At 38.0% G+C, this 20123-nt stretch overlaps 1 protein-coding gene across 1 annotated transcript in view; it reads right to left on the bottom strand.

Annotated features, from left to right (window-relative positions):
* CFAP58 (cilia and flagella associated protein 58) overlaps nucleotides 1-20123 on the bottom strand; it is a 58550-nt gene that overhangs the window by 30551 nt on the left and 7876 nt on the right. The window contains exons 4-11 of the mRNA XM_076338117.1: nucleotides 18664-18820; nucleotides 16374-16568; nucleotides 13995-14132; nucleotides 12201-12360; nucleotides 10346-10428; nucleotides 9020-9211; nucleotides 4490-4651; nucleotides 1335-1481 (exon numbers count right to left, since the gene is read on the bottom strand). Coding sequence (XP_076194232.1) covers nucleotides 1335-1481; nucleotides 4490-4651; nucleotides 9020-9211; nucleotides 10346-10428; nucleotides 12201-12360; nucleotides 13995-14132; nucleotides 16374-16568; nucleotides 18664-18820 — 1234 coding nt within the window. The remainder of the gene's footprint in view (nucleotides 1-1334; nucleotides 1482-4489; nucleotides 4652-9019; nucleotides 9212-10345; nucleotides 10429-12200; nucleotides 12361-13994; nucleotides 14133-16373; nucleotides 16569-18663; nucleotides 18821-20123) is intronic.

Genomic DNA, 20123 nt, shown 5'->3' with positions numbered 1-20123 from the left:
TTTAGAGCATTCTTTAAACTGATTTCCCAGGAACAGCTTGCTTCCTTCACATCAGTGCAAACAGGACAAGTTGAAGCTGGCTTGCTACACAAATAATTGGGTTCTTTTGTGCCTGTGTCAATCAGCTCCCTCTTTGAATTCTCCTCTGCTTTAGTATTCAGCAGAGACACTCAGGTAGAAGACCACAATGCCCTGAAGCTAGTCAGTAATGTGATATCATTGTATGGACATACTTGCTAGTGAATAATTGAGTGGGTAAACCATGTAGCAATCATATGTTTGTCAAATGGATGGCAGAGAGTTCTGAGGTGATGAGACAGAACTGGGGACTAGTTAAGGCAGTAAGCCGCACACCGGAAATGAGATGCTGTTTGTCTTCTCCATCACTGATAGAACAACTCTGAGACAGACCAAGTATAAGAACACGAATCCGTTACCTTTTTACAAAGCTCTATTGACATCTTGTCATAACTGTAATGTGCTGAGAGGGGCTGAAAACTCAAGGAGTCATTGCAGCATAGCAATAAACTGACAAAAGAAAACATTGTGGAAAGTGGCAGGGGACTTTAGTTTTTGGAGGGTGGTGTTTGTTTCCTGGTTTTGGCTTTTTTCTAGTGCTTAGTGAAGAGAAAAAATAAGCTGCTGTGGACACTAAGTCCTTAAATCTTTTAAGAGCACAGCAAATTGGGTTGAGATATCACCACAAATCTAATAGCTTATCTAAGGATGGGCTGCAGCCAGTGCTGAGAAGAAGAACCAGAGCTTCAAGCTCAGATTTCCTTTGATTTAAAACAGATTCTTGCTGCTTTATACCACAATATTAAAATAACTTTCTGTGTAGAGGGACCTACTAAAAGGCACTGCCTAACTCCCAGAAGACTAATGCTTGCTAGTCACACAGAAATACAAGATTGTGAAGTGTAATATAATGGGGGTTTGCACTTAAAAACAGCAGAGAGAAAAAAAAATTTTAAAAAGAAAAACTTGAATTATAAGGGTCTATATTAAAAAGTTTGCTAGAATGAGGCTATCCCCAAAACCCACATTTCTGCAAGCAAAATTGAACTTTTTAGTAAAACTATTCGATCACCAAGAGATTTAAAGCTTCCAACAGACAACCCAGGACCTTTCTGATTATAGGCAGAGATTAAATTTGTCAGATACACGGAAGATTTGTGTAACTAATACCTCTAAAGGCTACTGAGATCTTGTGCTTCAATTACAGAATAGTTTAAAATACAGCAAAACTATCACCACAGACCAGGAACATGATGCAGTCTGTGAAATCATGGCAACCATCCTTTGTAACAAGGTGTATGTGTAAAGGCTCTTACTTTCAATGATTCCTTCTCCTTCTCTGTTTGCTGATGTTCCAGATGTGCTTTCACAAGGGCTGCTTCTTTGTCTGTGATCTCCTCTTTCAACTGATCCACCTGATGTGTCACAGTTTTCAGTTTCTTCTTCATTTCTGCTATCTCATCCTAATAGGACAGGAAGTGTGATCACAAAGAGGGATCAAAAAAGAGCAAGTTTATGCTTGGGAGTTCAGGCTATTTTGGTGTTGGAAAATGCAACCACAGTGCTTGGGAGGAGATCTGTTGTATGTACCACAAGACATTACTTTTTAATCCAACAGAACAAAACAGTTTCATTAAATGACAATTTTTTGTTTATGCCAGCATGACATTGCAGTAAAAAAAGCCTTTAAAAGATATTGACAAAAATAATGATCATCCATTATGAGTGTAATAAGCCGTTTAATTTAAAGTGCTGGACACAGGGTAAGAACTAGCAGTCAATCCAAATTAATAAGATTCTGATCCTACCCATCTGTTTTCATGCTTCTAGTAATGTGTTTTTCAATAAGGTTGTATGTAGTTGGGCACAAATGTTTGGAGAGAAGCTGGTTTTGTGCAAATGAACATACCCATGAGTAAGATACCTATATGCCTGCAAGGGACTATAGGAAATGCTTATTTCCATTTTGCCTGTGTGACAGCTTGCACATAGGTGCAAGGGGGAAAAGAGTGTGCTCAGAGATTAAGTCCCTGGTATGAGAATATTTAGCATATATTTTAAGCTCAAAACACAGAGCAAAAAGCCTGGTAGCACTGCAGAGAGACCAGGTCACTAGGACTACTTCTACTCAAAGCACAGCGGTGCCTGCCCATACAAAATTAAGAAACTGTTTCAACTCATTGCAGTGATGGCACATGTTGTGACATGAAATGGAAGCTAATAAATTCAGTGCTTAGACAGACATGCTCTTCTGGATCTAACGAAAGTAGCTTTAGAAGCTATTACTCCTCTGCCAGAGGCTGCCACCTCACAGAGAAGACATCATAACCTTTCATGTGAAGACGTTGTTTCAGTACAAAACCAGGGTAGCTTAGAGCTCTTTCAGCACTGTCCACCATAGGTGTGGATTTACTTGACAAATGAGTGACGTTTTCTTGCATGAAATGCTTAACATAGTTAAGCAAGATCTTGAGTCATGGCAGTCTTCACAAACAGTACTGAGAAAGTACTGATTAGTAGTCTGACAGCCCTCAAAAACAAAATCTGTGGATTCTGCACTTATTTGGCAAATTAAATGAGCCAGAAATAAATGTAGCGATATGCCACTAGACCTACCTGTTCGCATGTTCAGTCACTCCTGTGAATGCAAAAGTCATATTAAAAACTGTCTTTGCTAAATAGCCTATAAATCTCTTCAATATTGTAAAAGATGAGAGGGATTTAAAATCTGGTGTCCAGACATATACCCAAATACATTCCTAATTCTGTATTTAATGAAGAAGAGTAAGAACACACAATTTTTTGCAAACAGATCTCCTAATCAGCTTGCTTAAACAAATGAGCTCCTAACACCAAAAGAAACCCCAAGGATGAAAGCATCAGATATTTATTTCATATTAACAGACTGCCAGCATGTCTCTTCCAAGAGATTTTACTGAGCTGAACATTATGGTACTCTGGAGACCACTAGCAAGGTGGGCAACGGGGTATCTTTCCACATTAAGCAATGCAAAAATACTTACATCTAGCTTTATTTAAACAAGCTTGTGCAAATATGTTTTACTTCCCAAAAGGAAAAAGCATTTACCATAATTTTTAACACAATCCTCTTTTTTTTTTTTGTCTTTCATGGCTGACTGACCTGTTACTGAACTATGAATGGCTATTTTTTCACTGCTACACATAATATTGCCTTTGCCAAAAGATCTTTTGGGGTCAGCTATCTTCTCACACAGGACCTGCTAAAAAAGTTTTATGGTAAGCCAAGTAAGCTATTAAAGTCTAAACACCAGCCTCTAACAACTGGAACCATGAACAGCATTGTGTATACCACCATATAACATTCAAAACCTGAAAAGGCTGATGAGTTCATTGCTTCATTTTGTAACTCAGCACACAGATGCTAGTTCTTTATAAGTAAGGAAATTTATGTTGTCTATTAAAAAAAAAAATTAAAAAAACCCCATCAGTGTTGCAATTTTTCACCCTTATTTCTCCTGAGAGATTGTTTGGGAGCAGCGAGAATCCCAACACCGTGTCCACTGATGAGAGGCAGACAAAGGTCAAGTAAAGTGTCCCACATAAATGGCAAAATGGTTCATTCCTAATCAAATTCAGCACACAGTTGGATAGGAACTTGGACAGTTCATTCCCATCTGCTTCTCAAGCAAAGCACCTACCTATTCAAACCACAGTATAAATTTGTAATCTACTATATACATTTATCTTATAATCCTTATTCTGAAATAACCCAAGGCTGTAAATCCCAGCTATTCAAGTAGCTAATCAAGCTACTCTGCCGATTGCAATAGGATTTGTGTAGTGTTTTAGATCTTTACATGGGAATAATAGAACATATCCTTAAGTGATCTGTTCTCTTCCTCTAGTATTGTTAGTGAGATCCCCAAGGAAGAGATGAATGGAGAGAATCATTATCTGAGGAAAATGACACTCCCTGAAAGGAACAAGCGAGGTGGAAGCATTAAGTTCCATCAGAAAATTCCACTTCAGCTGGGAAAGTGTTCCCTCTGCTTTCTAAATCGATTCATAGTAATGTGTATACGTATTCAGGGCTAAGGAGGCAATCTTATGCCCCTTATAGCCTATTTCTGATGCATGCAGACAATTCCTAAAGGGATAAAACAGAGTGGAGCCAGGATGGAAAAGAAAAAGTTTCTTCTGTGATAGGGTTTTGTTATTCCATAGCTCCAGTGTACCGTGATTTTATGCGTGGTCTGAAGCAGGGATATTGCCACATGATGACTGTGGACTCCTATTTCCAGTCTAAATACAAACTGTCCAGATAAAATGTCAGGGACCTAAAACATTCATTTCCCCAAAATACACAGGAATGAAGAAACCACTCCTGCCATTTATCTGGTGAGCTTTCCTTTTAACAAATTAAAATTAGATCAGGAAAAAAAACAACAAGAGCACAGAGAGAAACACAACGAAAAAAGTATCCTTCTACCTTAGCTTCAATCAGATTTTTACTGTACAGGTTCCTCTCTGTTCTCACAGCTTCACAGCGGTTTTGTTGCCATTTTAATTTAATCACAGACTCTTCTATTTTTTTCTCATAGTCACAGATCTGCATTTCCCGTATTTCAGTATCTTTCAGGTGCTGGAGGACCTGGAGTGGAAAGAAGGAAGTGAACATGATTAAACCATAATCACAAGATTATAAGAATGGGGCAGAGTTTGTGATTTTCTTCTATGATGACAAGTTCAAATCCCCATGATAAGAAGTTTTAGCTAAAGCTAAAAATCACTTCAGTCCAAGTATAAGTTTAACCTTTCTGGATAGCTTATGTGGGACAACATTTTATTTTAATCTGATACCCAGGTTTTGTTCAAGACTAAAACTTATAGATGTGCACATATGTAATTTAAAAACAAGCTACTGAAAATATTGCCACTGAGCAGGTTCAATAAAATCAACATAAACAGCTTTCATCAAGAATATCCTTAGGTTATTTATAGAGCAAAGCTAGACTTTGTATGTTGTTTTGGAAGTCAGCTGTATGATAAGATGAATAAAAACACATACGTTTTTCCAAGAAGACCTGCATGTACTCCTATATTCTAACAACCCAACTTCTTTTTAATGAACACATGATCACAAACTTTTGATATATAATTACAATAATAAGAAAGTTAGTTAATGTAACTTACACTTGATCTAAACTAGCAGGTAATCACAATTAGTTGCTTCTATGAAGATTAGAAATAATGATGTGAAGATTACCTAAAGAGAATGAAGTATTGTAGACAAAGATGATGATCACATGCAGTACCAATAAACAAAAATACAAAATTTTGTAGACACCGTTATTAAAGTTACCACCATAACAATACATAAGAATTACTACATTAAAGGAGCAAAAATACAAATAGTTGCTAATCATTATGATGGGCTTCCTAATTATTTTTTTAAAACAGAAGAAACTTCCTCCTGCTGTATGAAGTTGAAAACTGAGGAGCACAAACAAGCAGTATTCAAACAGAATCCAGCATTACAAAGAAAGAAGATTAAAAGAAATAAAAAGAAAACTAAGGAGTACACACATCAAGAACATATTTTTTCAGGATCACTGCCCTGGGGAGAAAACAATGCCACCCTTAAAGCTGGGAAAAAGATCAAACATTAAAGAAAAAGCTGAGGAATCACATGGACAAAATCCAGAAGAGAAGTCCTTTTACGACTTCATTTCATACCCAGTTCTCCTAACTCTGTTTTTGAAGGTAGCAGTTTGAGCTAAGATTTATGTTCATATGTCAAAGTAGAATAATAAAAAAAAAAAAATGTTTACATCAAATAGTCAATAACTGCAAAGTTTGAAGTCAACAATGTTGTCCCTTGCTTAGCAGTAAAGCTTTGTGAGGTCTAACTATGGGGCAGGAGCTTAATTAATTGATCATTCTACCAGGTACCTCCAACCAACTTTGAAGATAGGGGATAGCTAAATATAGAAAATTTTATTACAGCAGCAGGAATACAATTCCAGCACATTTGTAGCTGACTGCAGAGGATCCCAGGAAGTGCTTACAGTGCAATAGAAAAACACAGTCCCAGTTTATAACCTACTCCTGCCTTTTCCTTTTCTGTTAAAACAACCTGCCAATAGTAATAGCAGGGAAAAGAAATCAATAAGGCATGTTTTCTATCGGCACTATGGTGATCATAGGCTGGAGCAAGATTTGAAAGTAGGTCACTGCATTTGTAAGTCTTTTACTTGGTTTTGATACAATATAAGTGCAAAAAGCTTGTGGACTAAGTTTTCTGAGTTGTGCTCATAGCCTGGATGCTGACTCTGCTTTTTCAGGAATGATTAAACCCAAATAATTCTCCTTTATAAATACAGAAAAGATACATGCAACGTTTCCAAACAGAGCCCTGTGGGAGGCCGAGCATCCTCAATTCTGATCGAGTTGATAGCAAACTACACCTCTCAGATTTGGCAACAAGGGGCCAAAGCTAAGCAGAAAGTATTAGATATTCATAGTTTTCTTCTGTACCCTCACAGGTTTTTTATCTGTACACTTAACTATCATCTACTGTTGGTTACCTGTTTAGTTCAGTGAACCTACTCAAGATCTCAGAAATGGTGCCATCCTTATTTGCTTACTTTTATTTAACCACTCCTAGAAGTGCTGCCATGGTCTTAATGATATGCCTGTTGAGCATTAGGTTTTCCAAAAGATTATGCAAATTTAAAAAAGGACGTATGTTTTTTAATTTTCCTGGATATGTTGTTAAACTGTAAACTTAACATTGTAAATGGCTTTTTTTGAAAAAACAACATATTAGAGACTGTTTTTGTGACCTCTTATAAGGCGCAGTTAGGGAACACTTCAGGTGAGACTGAAGGGTATACTTCACTGCTTCCTTTTCAGCAGCCTAAACCTTCCTCAGGAAAACTAAGATTTCATAATCTAAGAATTTCAATTCAAAAAAGAAATATTCTACTAACATTTGTAGCTCAGTAATATAGGCTACACAACAAAGAGCAAAGAGCCAGATTTTTTTCTCATTTGTGCTGGCTAATCTAGAAGTAAGACTATTCAACAAGTGACACTGGCTTAAAAATGGTACAAATGAGCAGTCAGCCAGGCCAATAATTAGAAGAGCAAGTCTAGCATGAATTCTCACCACTAAAATCTTTTACTGCTGTGGATATAACTTTGCTGACTCTGTTCATCAGTTACTCAGTAGTAAATGATGATTTTGAAAGAGGAATTCTGCAGCTCTATAGATTCTGTCCTGCTGTAAATAACCAGACAGCTTTCAGAGCCAGCATGGCTCTGTCTGCCTTGCAGGAGTTCCAAGAAGTCTTTGGACTAGATGGGTTTGGCTCTTTACCAGCTCTTACACAATTCAGAAGGTGTGCAGCAAGCTCCTTCAGAGCTGGCTTGATGGTAAAAGGTGACAGAAGAGCACTGACTGGCCATATGATTACTGCCCATCAATAGCTCATTCCCCACCAGCTGTGAAATGGCTCCTGTAGTTTTGCCACAGTTTCTCAAGTTACCCATCTGCATAGGTCAAACAGTGAACCTAAATATTACCTAGTGGATATAATAATCCTGATGCTATGTCCTGCTTCTACCCTGTGTTTTGCCCTGTCTTATCCTTCTAAACAATGAGTAATCTCATGTAAGGAACCTCTGCAGGGACAAGACTATTGTCTCACATACTCCCGTGCTCAGAACTGCTCCTGCTGCTCTTCACCTGCAAGCTGAGTCAGGAATTGCCCCTTTAGTGAACCACAGAAGCATGCAAGTCCTTCGGAAATTTGCAATCACAACGCAGGCATCATTATACAAACAGCTCAAGTGTCATAACCCATTTACTGAGGCTCTGCCTCATAAGAAGTGACAGAAAATTTGCACCCAAAGTGGCAGGGGAAAAAAGAAAAAGTAAACAAGCAAACATTTGTCATTTTCACCCTCAAAATATTGTGAGCTACCCTAATCAGAATTGAAAGCAAGAGCCTTGTAGTTCTGAGTGTTATGAATTACTCCCTGGCCCTAGTTTACAATGTTCTTAACTCATATCTATACTGTTAGAAATGCACTATGAGGGAAAGATGCAAAATATGACTTTGTAACAAAGACAAATCTCACTTTCGAGGAATATTATTCCAAGGAAATGACAAAAGGTATTCCAGACAAGAGAGCATATACCATTCAAAAAATTATTTAAAAGCCCCTGGTCACATGAAGTTGGAAAGGATAATTTTAAAGTGAAAAGATAGCAAATAACTTGTGGGTTGAAACAGCTTGAAAGCTTATCCCAGTAAATCAATGAGCTTCTTGGAGGGCCCTTCAATGTGATCTTCAGCAATTAATGGAACATGTTACAACTATGTTCTTGAGTATATCATCAGGAATAAAGTTGTACATAATAATAGACAGCAGGCAACACAAATTTTATGCAGTGTTTCTCTGCAGCTATTCCTGGAAAATTTCTGTTTTGCAGACTAGCTTGCACATGTTCAGATGTTTTCACATACTGGGAGTAATCCTTCCAAATGCTAAGTCTCTTACAAAGATGTCGAGCACTGTCAGCTCTTACTGGCCTCAATTTGAGGACACCAGAAGTATGCAAGATAAGGTCCTTTGCAGATAAGACAGAACAATCAAAGAGTAATTTCCTACTGCATATGAGAGTTTCAACTGTGGGACTCAAGTATAAGAAGTCAGAGGCCTTGGTTTGAACTCCAGCCCCAGTTTCGTTTCCCAAATGATCGCTGAGTAAGAGAGATACATAGCTGTACTCCAAGTCTCTCATAGAATACACACCCATTGATGAGGTTCCCCCAGAGAGACCTGAAACAGTAGCAGGCAATATGCACTGACAAGAAGAAATCTTTTTAAGCTGCGTGAAGACCACTGGTCTAAGCTTCCTCCCACTGGCACATTAGGAAACGAATATATCATCTTTACAGTTTTGAGAATAAGACAGGAAAGGACCACGTGCACAAAAAGCTGTTCCTACCTTCTGTTTGAGCTCACTGGTTTCATTGATGAAACAATCTCTCTCCTTCTCCAATTGGTAAATAATCTTCCTTTGTTTCTGAGCTTCATTCTTGTAATTTTGGATTTCTTCTTCCAAGTTCTTCTTCGACTGTTCATGGAGCTTCACCAAATTTATCTGCTTCTGAGTGGCATTGGTAGCCTTGACCAAGTTCTACATGGAACACAAAATAATGACTCTTGAGCTGAAAAGGCAATACTGCCACCACGATGACAAAAACATGCCATTGTCTAAGTGGATTATAGACTTCCCAATGTTATTACCCCTTATCTAATTTGTTCAGTTGAAATACTTGAGCCTCAAATCTGATTTTAAAAAAATCTCTAACAGAGCTACTAAATAGTGCTTTTTCTGATTTGAAGTTAAAACACTACTGCCTGCATCACAAAAAAAATGGATAGCATTGTTTACAAGTGGATATAACTAAGCTTTAAGGCATTTAGACTGTAAAGCATACCAATAGCCAGTAAAATAAATAATAAAGCCAAATATCCTTCCTTCTCATATCCTAAATAGCAAGTTCAAACTGTAAATTAACCAAGCTTGGTTTAAAATTATGCATAAGGATTAAACAGAAAACAAGATATCATCTTTACAAAATCCCCCTTCTGGTCCTACTTTGACATTTCTTTCCCTATACAAAACAGGTATTTGTTACCTGCCAAATCTGAGCTAGAGTCAAGACACAGGACAGTGAATCTATATCAAGTAAAGCACCTCAGAAATCATCTTTAGCATTGAATTTACTAGATTACACTTCAGGAATGCCCATAAACATGAGATGCTATCCTGCAGTACAAGAACGTTGGGCTGATGGAAAATGATCAGTATGAGAAATGGACCTAAAAGCAAGGATTAGTATTAACACAGCCTGCCAAGCTGCTACATGGTGCATCAACATTTTGGTTTGTTCTTTTACTAGCAAAGACTAGGTTTGCCTAGATTAATATTAAACTTCATATGCTACAGAGTGTAAAAGCTCAGATGTAATGAACTCTTTAGGTATCAAATAATGGGTTTGCAATAAAGGTGAACACAAGTAGCATTTTTGAACTCCCTGACAGTTTATATGTTAAAACTTAGAAATCTTTTGTGTGTTTATGAGTACTAATGCTATTTCAATGCACAGAAAAGAAGCAGTGTAAGCATCTGCTTAAGGAAATCTGAATGCTTTACTTAATGTTATTTATTCTACAACATTTCTGTGTCACTGTGAGTGTTTAAACTACAGACATTTCATTCTCAAGCCGTGAGATTTGTTTATCGGTATTACCAGTGCAAGCTCACCTTGCTTAGCATATCTCTTTCCCTTACAAGCTCATCTATAGCTTTCTTGTCAATCTCCGCCTGCTTTTTGGCAGCTTCCAACCCTAGAGAAAAGGAGGAAAGAGAATAAACCCTGGGTTCAAACTGTACAGCTGCTAAAAATTCAGAAACAACTTAGGGGGCTTTTAAAAAGCCTTAACATTACATAAACAGTTCAATTAGCTATGACCAGGTTTTGCAACCTCAGGTATCAGCTAGTAATGTTAATACTTACTTGGGTACTTAGAAGAACTTAGAATAACTCACGCACAGTAATTAATGGTATGAGGACTTATTCTATTTGGGTGTTCAAACCAAGATACGACGAAGAAGTTGTATTTTCAGAAATCACGGAGCACACTGAAAATCAGAGCCTTTTAAGAAGCTTCATTGTAAGCATCCAAAAACTCAGGCACTTTCAAAAACAAGGATTTTCAGAATTATTCTAATCCCTCTATGTGAAATCCAGTTCTCCTTTGAAGCAGTGAGATTCTACTGGCTCCAGTGGAGTTAAAACTACTTGTTATGGGTCAAGATTAACACTCTACATCACATACTATTAAAAAGATATTAAAAATTGAAGGATGTGTTTTCACTATATTTCACTATAATTAATTTTAAAATTAATTAAAACCTGCTACACTAACACTGCAATTCAGGAAATGCAGTACATTGGAGTGCTAAGATATCTCAAATATTGCGAAAAGACATGTTATTAGCAGCCATTCTCAGGCATTCCAGTACAGATCTGAATTTCCTAAGTTCCTCCTTTCTAGTAAAGAGCATGACCTTAAGCAGTGCTAGCAAAACACTTGTGGGAAAGCTCTTCCACCCTCACAGAGATACATGAAAAACACACACGACTTTCCATAAATACAGTTATATGGAAGGATTCATATCTCATACATGCAGTCTCTTCAGGACACAAGCTAGAAACAAGGGAGAGCAGAGAGAGGCATTTATGCCAGTATATATCAACTTGAACTAGATGAAGTTTCTAGCAAAGGGGTTTTTTCTGCCCCAAAAAGTGAAGTCTCATCAACTCAAATGTTTTGCCAACTTCATAATATTATTTCAGAAAAAAAAAAAGCAAACCCATAAAACTGTTTTTGATGAAAATCACTTTGGAAGTGTGTCTATTTTTATTTCAAAGCATATTTTATTTTGAAATTTATTTGCATTTTAAAGTTAAAAAAAAAGAAAGTGGTTTTTAATACTCAAAAATACCCCCAAAGTTGTTTTTTAAAGTTAAACAAAATATTTTGTTAGACCCAAGGCATTTTCTTCCAAAATTTCCATTTGGCAAAAATGTTGAAAGTTCCTTCTTAAAGTTTTCCAGATCTGCTAGCAAGTCAAAGTCAATACTTGGACAGCTCTAGTAGCCACACTGACCACTGAAGTCCTAAACGTACCAGAACTAAGTTTATCAGCTCGCTTGCACATATTCATTTCCAGGCTGTAACTATTCAGCAGGATCAAAGCAGGAAAAAAAGTGTCCCCTAACCATGTCTGATTTCAGTAAGCTCTGAGATTGCATCTCTCTCACAGGTCAGTGCAGGAGCAATGAAGGTGCATTGGGGATGACTCTCTATGTGACATGGCACAAATTGGCACACAACAAAGTTCAGTTATGTCTGTTGTATTTTCACCCCACATATGCTACATTATGAAAATTCTGTAACCCTACAAGGTTTTTAAAATGCTGCTGTAGATTCCAACTGTCATTTATACAGTCTCATACTAGACACTAAAGAAGAATGATCCTAACAGGAGGATGCACCCTGAATGAATAAATTATGAATCAGAAGACAGATCCATCCATCAGTTATGCACCTACCTCTCTCCAGTCCAGATATTTGATTTTTTAGGGTGTTTCTCTCATGTCCTGCATCAACTTTTTGCTCCTCTGCAACACGCAGCTTATTCTGGAGAACATCTCTTACTTTGTTCAGCTTTGAAATTTCAAGGCGCATCTGAGTCACTTCATCATCTCTGGCCTACAGAACAGGAACAAGGAAAGGGGAGAGAAAGTATCCACAGAAAGAAAATGCCTCTGTACTCAGTATATACTTATTCCATGAAATTCAGGAAGCAAAGGTGTAAGTGCTGCGGGTTGCCCAAGAAAAGATAATTAGCTAATTGAACAATATTAAAAATAATTTAAACAAAGCCAGCTAGGGTAAGGAAAATTATAATCAAATCTTATGCTTTAGGGCTGAAGATGATCAATAAAGAATACCCAGCTGCAAACCTCACACAGCACTACCCAATTAGTCCTGCAGATTAAACACGGGCAGCTCTAATTTCCTTTGAAGTATTAGGGACAGTGACTGTAATGAGAAAAATATCTGTAGTGTGGTCTGGTTGTATGTCCCTAATAGCAGATATCTGTTATCCCCATCTCTTTTATAACCTATGGCTTTAAAGAAAAAGCAAAATGTAGAGTTCATTTCATTTGCTACACAATCAGAGGAGAAAATAATCAATCAAAACACTGCATAAAAATTAAGGAACTGGTTACCAGGAAACACAACCAATAATCACAACAGAAATTTGTCTCTTTCCTTTTAAGAAGTAAATATAACTCCCTCATATAATTCAGTGCCACTGTTAGGTTTTACAGCCATCACAGACTACAGTGTTCCACTTACAGCCTCAGATACTGATTCTGTAAGATGGTGAATCCTGCTATGTGAGTATCCTCTGGGAGGATGTGAATCTCCTCAATTCTTATTGACAATAACCTTCAAGAGATTTATGAGTACTTTCACAGTTTGGGTTGCCCAACACCATAGTGGAGGCACTCAGCACACTACAGGATGAAACTGCATGCACAGTGCCTACAAAAAGGGCATCTCAGATCATGACTGGGGCTCTTAGAAGCTTTAGCAATTGGCTTAATTACTAACTGGGCAGTATCTTCTATTTTTTTTGTTCCCAGAAGTCCGTGTGCATGACTCTACAAGTTCCATTAACTTTTCTTGAAGTTAGGATAAGATCATAGAATCAATATCCTCCTTTTGACACTCTAGGGCCCCAAATGTAAGTCACATTTGAACACATTGTTTGTAAAGTTTTGAATAATAATGGTATTGCTAGAAGTAATGATAAAACCAGATAACCTGGAAAAGACAGTAATTTGTTTCTCAAATAGGTAAGAAAAATATACTCCAGTCTGCCTAACAAAATACAACTGTTATAATTTATTAACATTTTTCAATGGGTTTTGGCAACATTCTGATTATGTTAATCACTGTAAGAAAGTAAGGTGTTTCTCTTATCTGAAGATCTCACAATCGAAAAAAGATCTTATGCTTGTCAAAAGTACCATGCATCCTTTATGACCAATGTGTTGAGCATTTTGATTTATGTGTTTTATGAAACACAGCTCCTCCAGCAGGACAGATGCTACAATGTCAGGTGATAGGGTTGGAGACTGCACCATGGTACTGCCAAAGAAAGAATGGCATCCAGTGAGAGCCAGATCTATTCCTAAAAATTCCTCAGATTTCCCCCAAAACTATCCATAGGGAACTATCAGTACAAGAACTGAGGTCATCCCTGTCCCAGGTGGTAACACTGCCATCAGAGTGATATGGCTGATAGGATGCATGCACCTTCTGGTACTTACTTTCAGTTCTGCTGTCTTCTGGTGGATGTCCTGCATCACCTCTTCAAACATCACACTGTGCTGCTCACTCTCTTGCATGAGCTTATTATTTCTCATCTGAAATTGCTCAAGTTCCTTACCAGCTTTTTCATTCAAGATCTGTTAGATTAAAGAACAATCCTATTAATTCTGTTTAACCTCATTACAGTATCTACATATACATGAAGACAGAACCTTCCATCTCTTCAGGAGATAAAAGCTGCTACAGATTGTTGTCTGCTTAAAAACCACTCTTCATTGCTGATGAAATTACTAATGTGAAATATGATACATGTTCATATTGTCTAGGGGAAATTATAATTTCTAATGAATAACACAGCCAGTGTCATTTTTTTTATGGAAGCTTAGCAGGTCTCTCTTGCAGGTGGTAGATAAATATTTTACTACTTGTTAGGCATTTGGCAAGCATCACGTAACACAACAACTTGCTACATATAATTACTGAAAATGAGTATGAGATTCAAATTACTTCAATCAGCAGAGGGCAGGGGAGCTCTGTTTCTTAGCAAGCAAATCCTACATTAATATGCTGATAAAATTTCTCTGGGTACATGGTTGGCTGCAACCAGGACACAACCGTTTTCCTCTCTAATTTGTCTTCAGTCAAAAGCCCGGAACAGCAGTTTCATGGTTTCTATGGAGAACATATACTTCAATATTGGAGCTGCCAGTCTTTTCTTCTGCTTGATGGGACTTCCCCTAACAGATATTACTCCATAAGTAAGGAAAGAACAATCATGATATTTTTCACTTCAAGCATTAATGTATGATAAACCAATGAAGTCAATGTGTACTAAGCCCTTAACAAAGATTAAAGGAAGAGAAGTGGAATCTCCCTCTTCTGAATGCATGCAGAAGCAAAGACAACGTAAAAACAAGGAATACTGTTTCTTGTGCTGCAAATGTCAGGATAACACTCTGTTTCAGGCAATTCATTATTGACACTTGGACATGGGTGGGATGAAGCCTATAGTAGCTGTATCAAACCATCTTCACTGTCATGCAAGCAAGGATACTTTATTAGAAATTTCAGTGGAATAAGAGTAGGCATCACAGCCAGCTACAATTCAGTTGAGAAACAATAACCCAATGACATTGCAATAGCTGAGTCACCTTCTCTCGCAGATCTCTACTCTGACTCTTGCACAGTTGGATAGCCTGTACTTTGGACAGACTTCTTGCAAAAGACAATGCAGGGCCTCCACAGACACCTTCAAGCCAGCACAGGCAACAAAGACAGGGCAGTAGTCTGGTTAATTAGCCTAGGCACAGCACTTTATGTGAACTATTGGTTTCCAGGATAGTTTGGACAATTGAATGCCCCTAAAATCTGCACTTGGAAAGGTTGAAAGGGACTATAGAAAGGAGGAGGAAGAATGGAACAGAACCAGGAATTGTAGTTATCCTATTTAAAAACAATGTGATTGTCCTGGCAGATCATGGAGCTGCCTTCAAAAGCTGCATTAAATCAGTGATATTCAGAGAAATAATCAAGTCTTTGCTGTATCTCTTTATGTGAAGTATTTCACTAAGACGCTATGTTGACAAAAAATTGTCACAGACCTCTACCTTCACAAATTCAGGGACCTGAAGGGAAGAAAAAGCAGTAAAAGTCATAAATTTACAAAATACACACAACTCCCAAAGAAGTTTCCCTTGAGGTAGGACTGTTTTACAGTGATGAGATCTCCGCAGCCATTTACTGAAATTGCTTCTCTGAGAGTTTCTCTAAGTCAGGGGAAATGGACTGAAAACCTGAAAATTCAAACACTTGCAGAACACTATGTTAGGACATTTCCAGATAAAGTTTTTAGAAACAGAATGGGGAAAATCAATCAAAAATGTTTACAAAGACAGTTCTCTGCCCTTTCACGGAACCTCTTCCACAAGCTTGAGAGGTAGATAAAAATTATTGTGACAGAGAAGAAAGAAAGGGTCGGAGGTAAAATGACTTTACCAATGCCATTATAGTGAATCAGTGGCAAAACTGTCAATACATGTCAGAAGCTCCAACCTGGCAGTCTCCTGTTACTATCGTTAGATCATCCATGCTCTTCACAGACTTTGTCTCATTTGCTCTGATCTTTTCAAGATGATATCTAACAATATCATTGCGATCCACTACTGATTTCTGTCAGGAAATCTATCTGGAATCTGTCAGCAAGCTTTACATATTTATTTATTAGTAAAGTAATATTTATATAAAAATAAGTATTTATTAAAATTTATTGACTTAAAATAATCTCCCCCACTCTCCCTTCAGGAAAATCCATTTTCTTCTTATTTTGACATCTGACCCTAATCTTAGACCTGATGAATACAGTGTGCCATGTACCCTACCTTCTGATCTTTGAGATGCTGTTCCATTTTCAGTTGTTCCTCTTTGTTCTTCTGTATAAGTTGCTGTAAATTCTTGATCTCAGCTTGCTTGTTATCCATTTCAGCTAGAAGATTTTTCAGCTCCTTCTCCATTTTTTCCTTCTTTCGAGCCTCTCTTGATGCTTCATTCTGATGCAGCTGGATTTCTTGCTGAAGCTGTAATAATAGAGAGGACAAAAGTTTAAGTAAGTTCTGCTGCCTTTTATTCAGGAAAACAAGGCCTCTCACCTCTTCTTCTACTATGCTTGATTTTGAAAACAACAGCTTCTGTACTACTGTACCCACTACTACATGGAATATGCCAGATCTTCTCAGAAGTAAGTATGTTCTGTAGCGACTGAACAAAAAATCCTGCACGAGGGAACCTATTTAATGATGACAAAAATTTGTTAAGCACCAGTCAGTTCACCCACACAGAAGGGTCTGATACAGTTCAGACATAAAAGCATTCCCCTGGAGATACAGTGGCACAAATGTATTTTCAGCTGTATGTTACTTACTTGTAAAGTGCTACTTTCTGAACGCAGTGTTAAAATTAATTTGGGCTTGATGTTGTATTGCAAGGATTTTTATTTTGATTTTTCTATCTCACCAGCAGAAACACTTATTACACTGATAGTAAAGGAAAGAGGGAGATGTCAGACCAGTGTTCATTTTCACAACTGCTATCAATCTTTCTGCTCTCAAAGTTCCTCTGCGGGAACTTTGAAAGAGGAGCTTTCTCTCATATTTAATAGACTGTCTTGTGACTTCTGCTCTCTCCCTCCCCAAAAATGTGATGGAGCAGAATCAGCAGAGAGGAGACACAGGGGGGTGATCCACATGGAAATATTCAGTTCAGCCAGGGACCAGCAATTGAAAGATGTTCTTCGCTTAAAGATTCCTCTCCCTCTAAGCTCACAGATGAAAAGTTGCCAGAACTGACTAGGTCTTCAACAGGATCTTCAAAAAGACATTGTCATTTAAGCAGTCTGAAGTGGAGAATCATTTCATACTGGGAAAATGGGAGGTGGTTACAAATGCTGCAACAATCCCATAAATTTAAGGTCTGATGACGTGAGTATCAGAAGATTAAGGCTGGCAAGATTCAATGAGTTTTGACGGGAGTTTCAATCCTCTCTCTTTTCTCCCATGCCCACAATTCTGTCAGAAAAGCAGATATATATTCTCTTGTAATACATTCCTAACCATCTGCTTTAGAAACAGAAACTAGTTCTGTGCATGAAACCTAGGCCGATCATTACTTTCCTATTTGTGATTAATAAAAAAATGTAAGCTAAATGCTGCTTCCATCTCTTCTGTGTTCTTTGTTTAAGTGTTCTTTTCTACTTTTCCTTTCTCCTGTTGTCTTGCTTCAGCCCCTATTTATATTCTGCTTTAAATTCCTTTATTCCTCATTATTACATTTTTATATTTTGATGTATCAGAGTTCTGTATCCTACCTTCCATCCTTTTCTACTTTCTCCCCATTCAGTAGGTATCCTATTGATCCTCAGTTTTCTCTACCTCTAGCTGCTATAAACATTTAAAGGAAGCTATATATATTGATCAGTAAAGAAGAACTGTCTACTCAGATGGTCAGAAAAACAGAGAACCTAACTTAAAGAGGAGACAAAAAAAGTAAAGCTGAGATGGAATATGACTTCTCTCTACAGACACTGGTGAGGTGAAAAATTATGTAAGCTGAAAAACAGTAGGCAGGAATCAGTGTGAAGAAGAAAGTAGGAGGTCTCTAACCATTAGAAAAGTGAGGTTCTGGAAAAGCTTCCCATAAGCAGTAGGGGAGAAAACAGCCTAATTAGTTTTTAAGTCAGAATTTAATACATTCTTAAAAATGATGGTATGGCATCATATGGCAACCACTGCCAACAGCAAGGGACCTAGGATCTCCATTCCAGGTCTATGTTCTAAGTGGTTCTTTGGAGGCATAAGGATTTACAACGCAGAAAAAGAAACACATCTCCAGTACGAAAGATAACTATGATTCAGGCAAAGGAACCTTGGCCTCATTCAGGGTATTGGGAAGCTATGGAAGCAGCTGGTACATGACAATACACTTTGCAAAGGACATAGCCTAGAAGCAGAGAAAAATATAAAAATCATTCACAACAGACTCCTTTCTGAGCACTCCTGAAAATGTTTGAGATGTGAAAGAACAGGTAGTAGCATACTAGTCAATGGAGATCAATTGCAAGAGTGGAGAATGGTTCAGGACAAAGCCTAAAGTCACCACCTGGTGATCTGTACAGACCTGCGTAACGGATTGATCTGCCTCGTTTTTTGCCCTCTCTGTATCCTGCTGCAGCTCTGTGGCTTGAGTTAGACTTTGACGTAACTTCACAACCTCTGACAAGAGTTGGTCTCGCTCCTTTGTTATCTCTTCTTTAAGTTTTAGCAAATCCCGGATACTGGAAGCAAGGAAATAATAGTCAAACAGTGTAACAGGCCCTTTCTGTTCTTCCTCCTATGCCAGAGCAAGATCTTTTGTGAGAAACAGGACTTTAAAAGTAATTTGTTTCATTTTAAACGCCTCTTGGATTAAGGCTCTGCTGGTCAATTGAACTATATGCTCTATCTACTGTGATCGTAGTCCCCATCAACATAGGCAGCTTTAAAAGCTAACCTAGTCCAATAAATCACTCTTTCTTGTTATATCACATCCTCATGGCTCTGAAGAAACCTTAAGTTTCCCAAAAAGGTAACAGGGAACAAAATTCCTTCTTCTCTGCCCATTGAAAAATTACTCAGGGACCAGAAATGTTACGTTGTTGCAACTAGTCTCTCTCCAGCTTACCTGACTGGGAACCTAACTGGGTTATGTCTAACAGTCATCTAATGTAACAACAAAACAGATTCCCTGTTTGGACACATTTACAATCTGAGAGAAAGTCCAAGCAGTGCGGATTCAAGCTCAACCTTAAAAACCAGCCTTATAGTTGTAAAAGACTAAAGGTTTTTCATCCCTATAGGGCTGAAAACCTGCAAAGGAGTTGTCTAGTCCCATGGCCTTGTTACTGGACAGAGTATTTAAGCATGGAACTGGATGGCAATACACAGGGAAATCTAAGAAGAAATTGTAAGCAGGCAGGTCTCAGCAGCCTGGGCAGCAGCTGGAAACGGCAGGAGTGAGGTCTTGGCAAAGTAACGGCTCCTGGCTCTTGCAGGAAAATGCAAAAAGCAGCCACAGAGAGCTGCCTTTAGGGAGAGTTATACTAGGGGAAGTCTTAATGACCAAGCTTTTAGATCCAAGGAAACCTGTTACACAGGTCCAGAACATTTCAGGGCCAAAAGGTGAAGGAGTGGATTTCGCATGCATCCAGGTGGTTTATGTGCCGGCACATTCCTTGGAGGGGAAATGTTTGAGCACACTAAAGGACTTGCTCACAGACACAAGTCTTCTTTATGCAGCCTGGATAGACAGTGCATAGGGAGATAAGCTTCCCCCATACATATCCTGAATGCATAACATAAATAAATACCTTACCCAGTGTGAAAATTTCAAGCCAGAACCAGCTGGACCAACCATCAGCAATCTTGATAGAAAGTGCACACGTCATAGGGTCAATATACTTAATCTCATCTTTGAGTTTACACTTAATCTTACAGCACAAGCACAGTCTGAGGACCTGATACTACAAACACTAGCTTTTGGAGGGCTTTTGAACAGCTCCTGAGGATCAGTATTATTTGCACACTGTAGCAGCTAGAGGC

This window comes from Aptenodytes patagonicus, chromosome 5 (assembly GCF_965638725.1).
Source record: "Aptenodytes patagonicus chromosome 5, bAptPat1.pri.cur, whole genome shotgun sequence".
Classification (NCBI taxonomy): domain Eukaryota; kingdom Metazoa; phylum Chordata; class Aves; order Sphenisciformes; family Spheniscidae; genus Aptenodytes; species Aptenodytes patagonicus.
The sequence above is the reverse complement of the archived record's forward strand: the minus strand, read 5'-3'. Positions and strand labels throughout refer to the sequence as shown.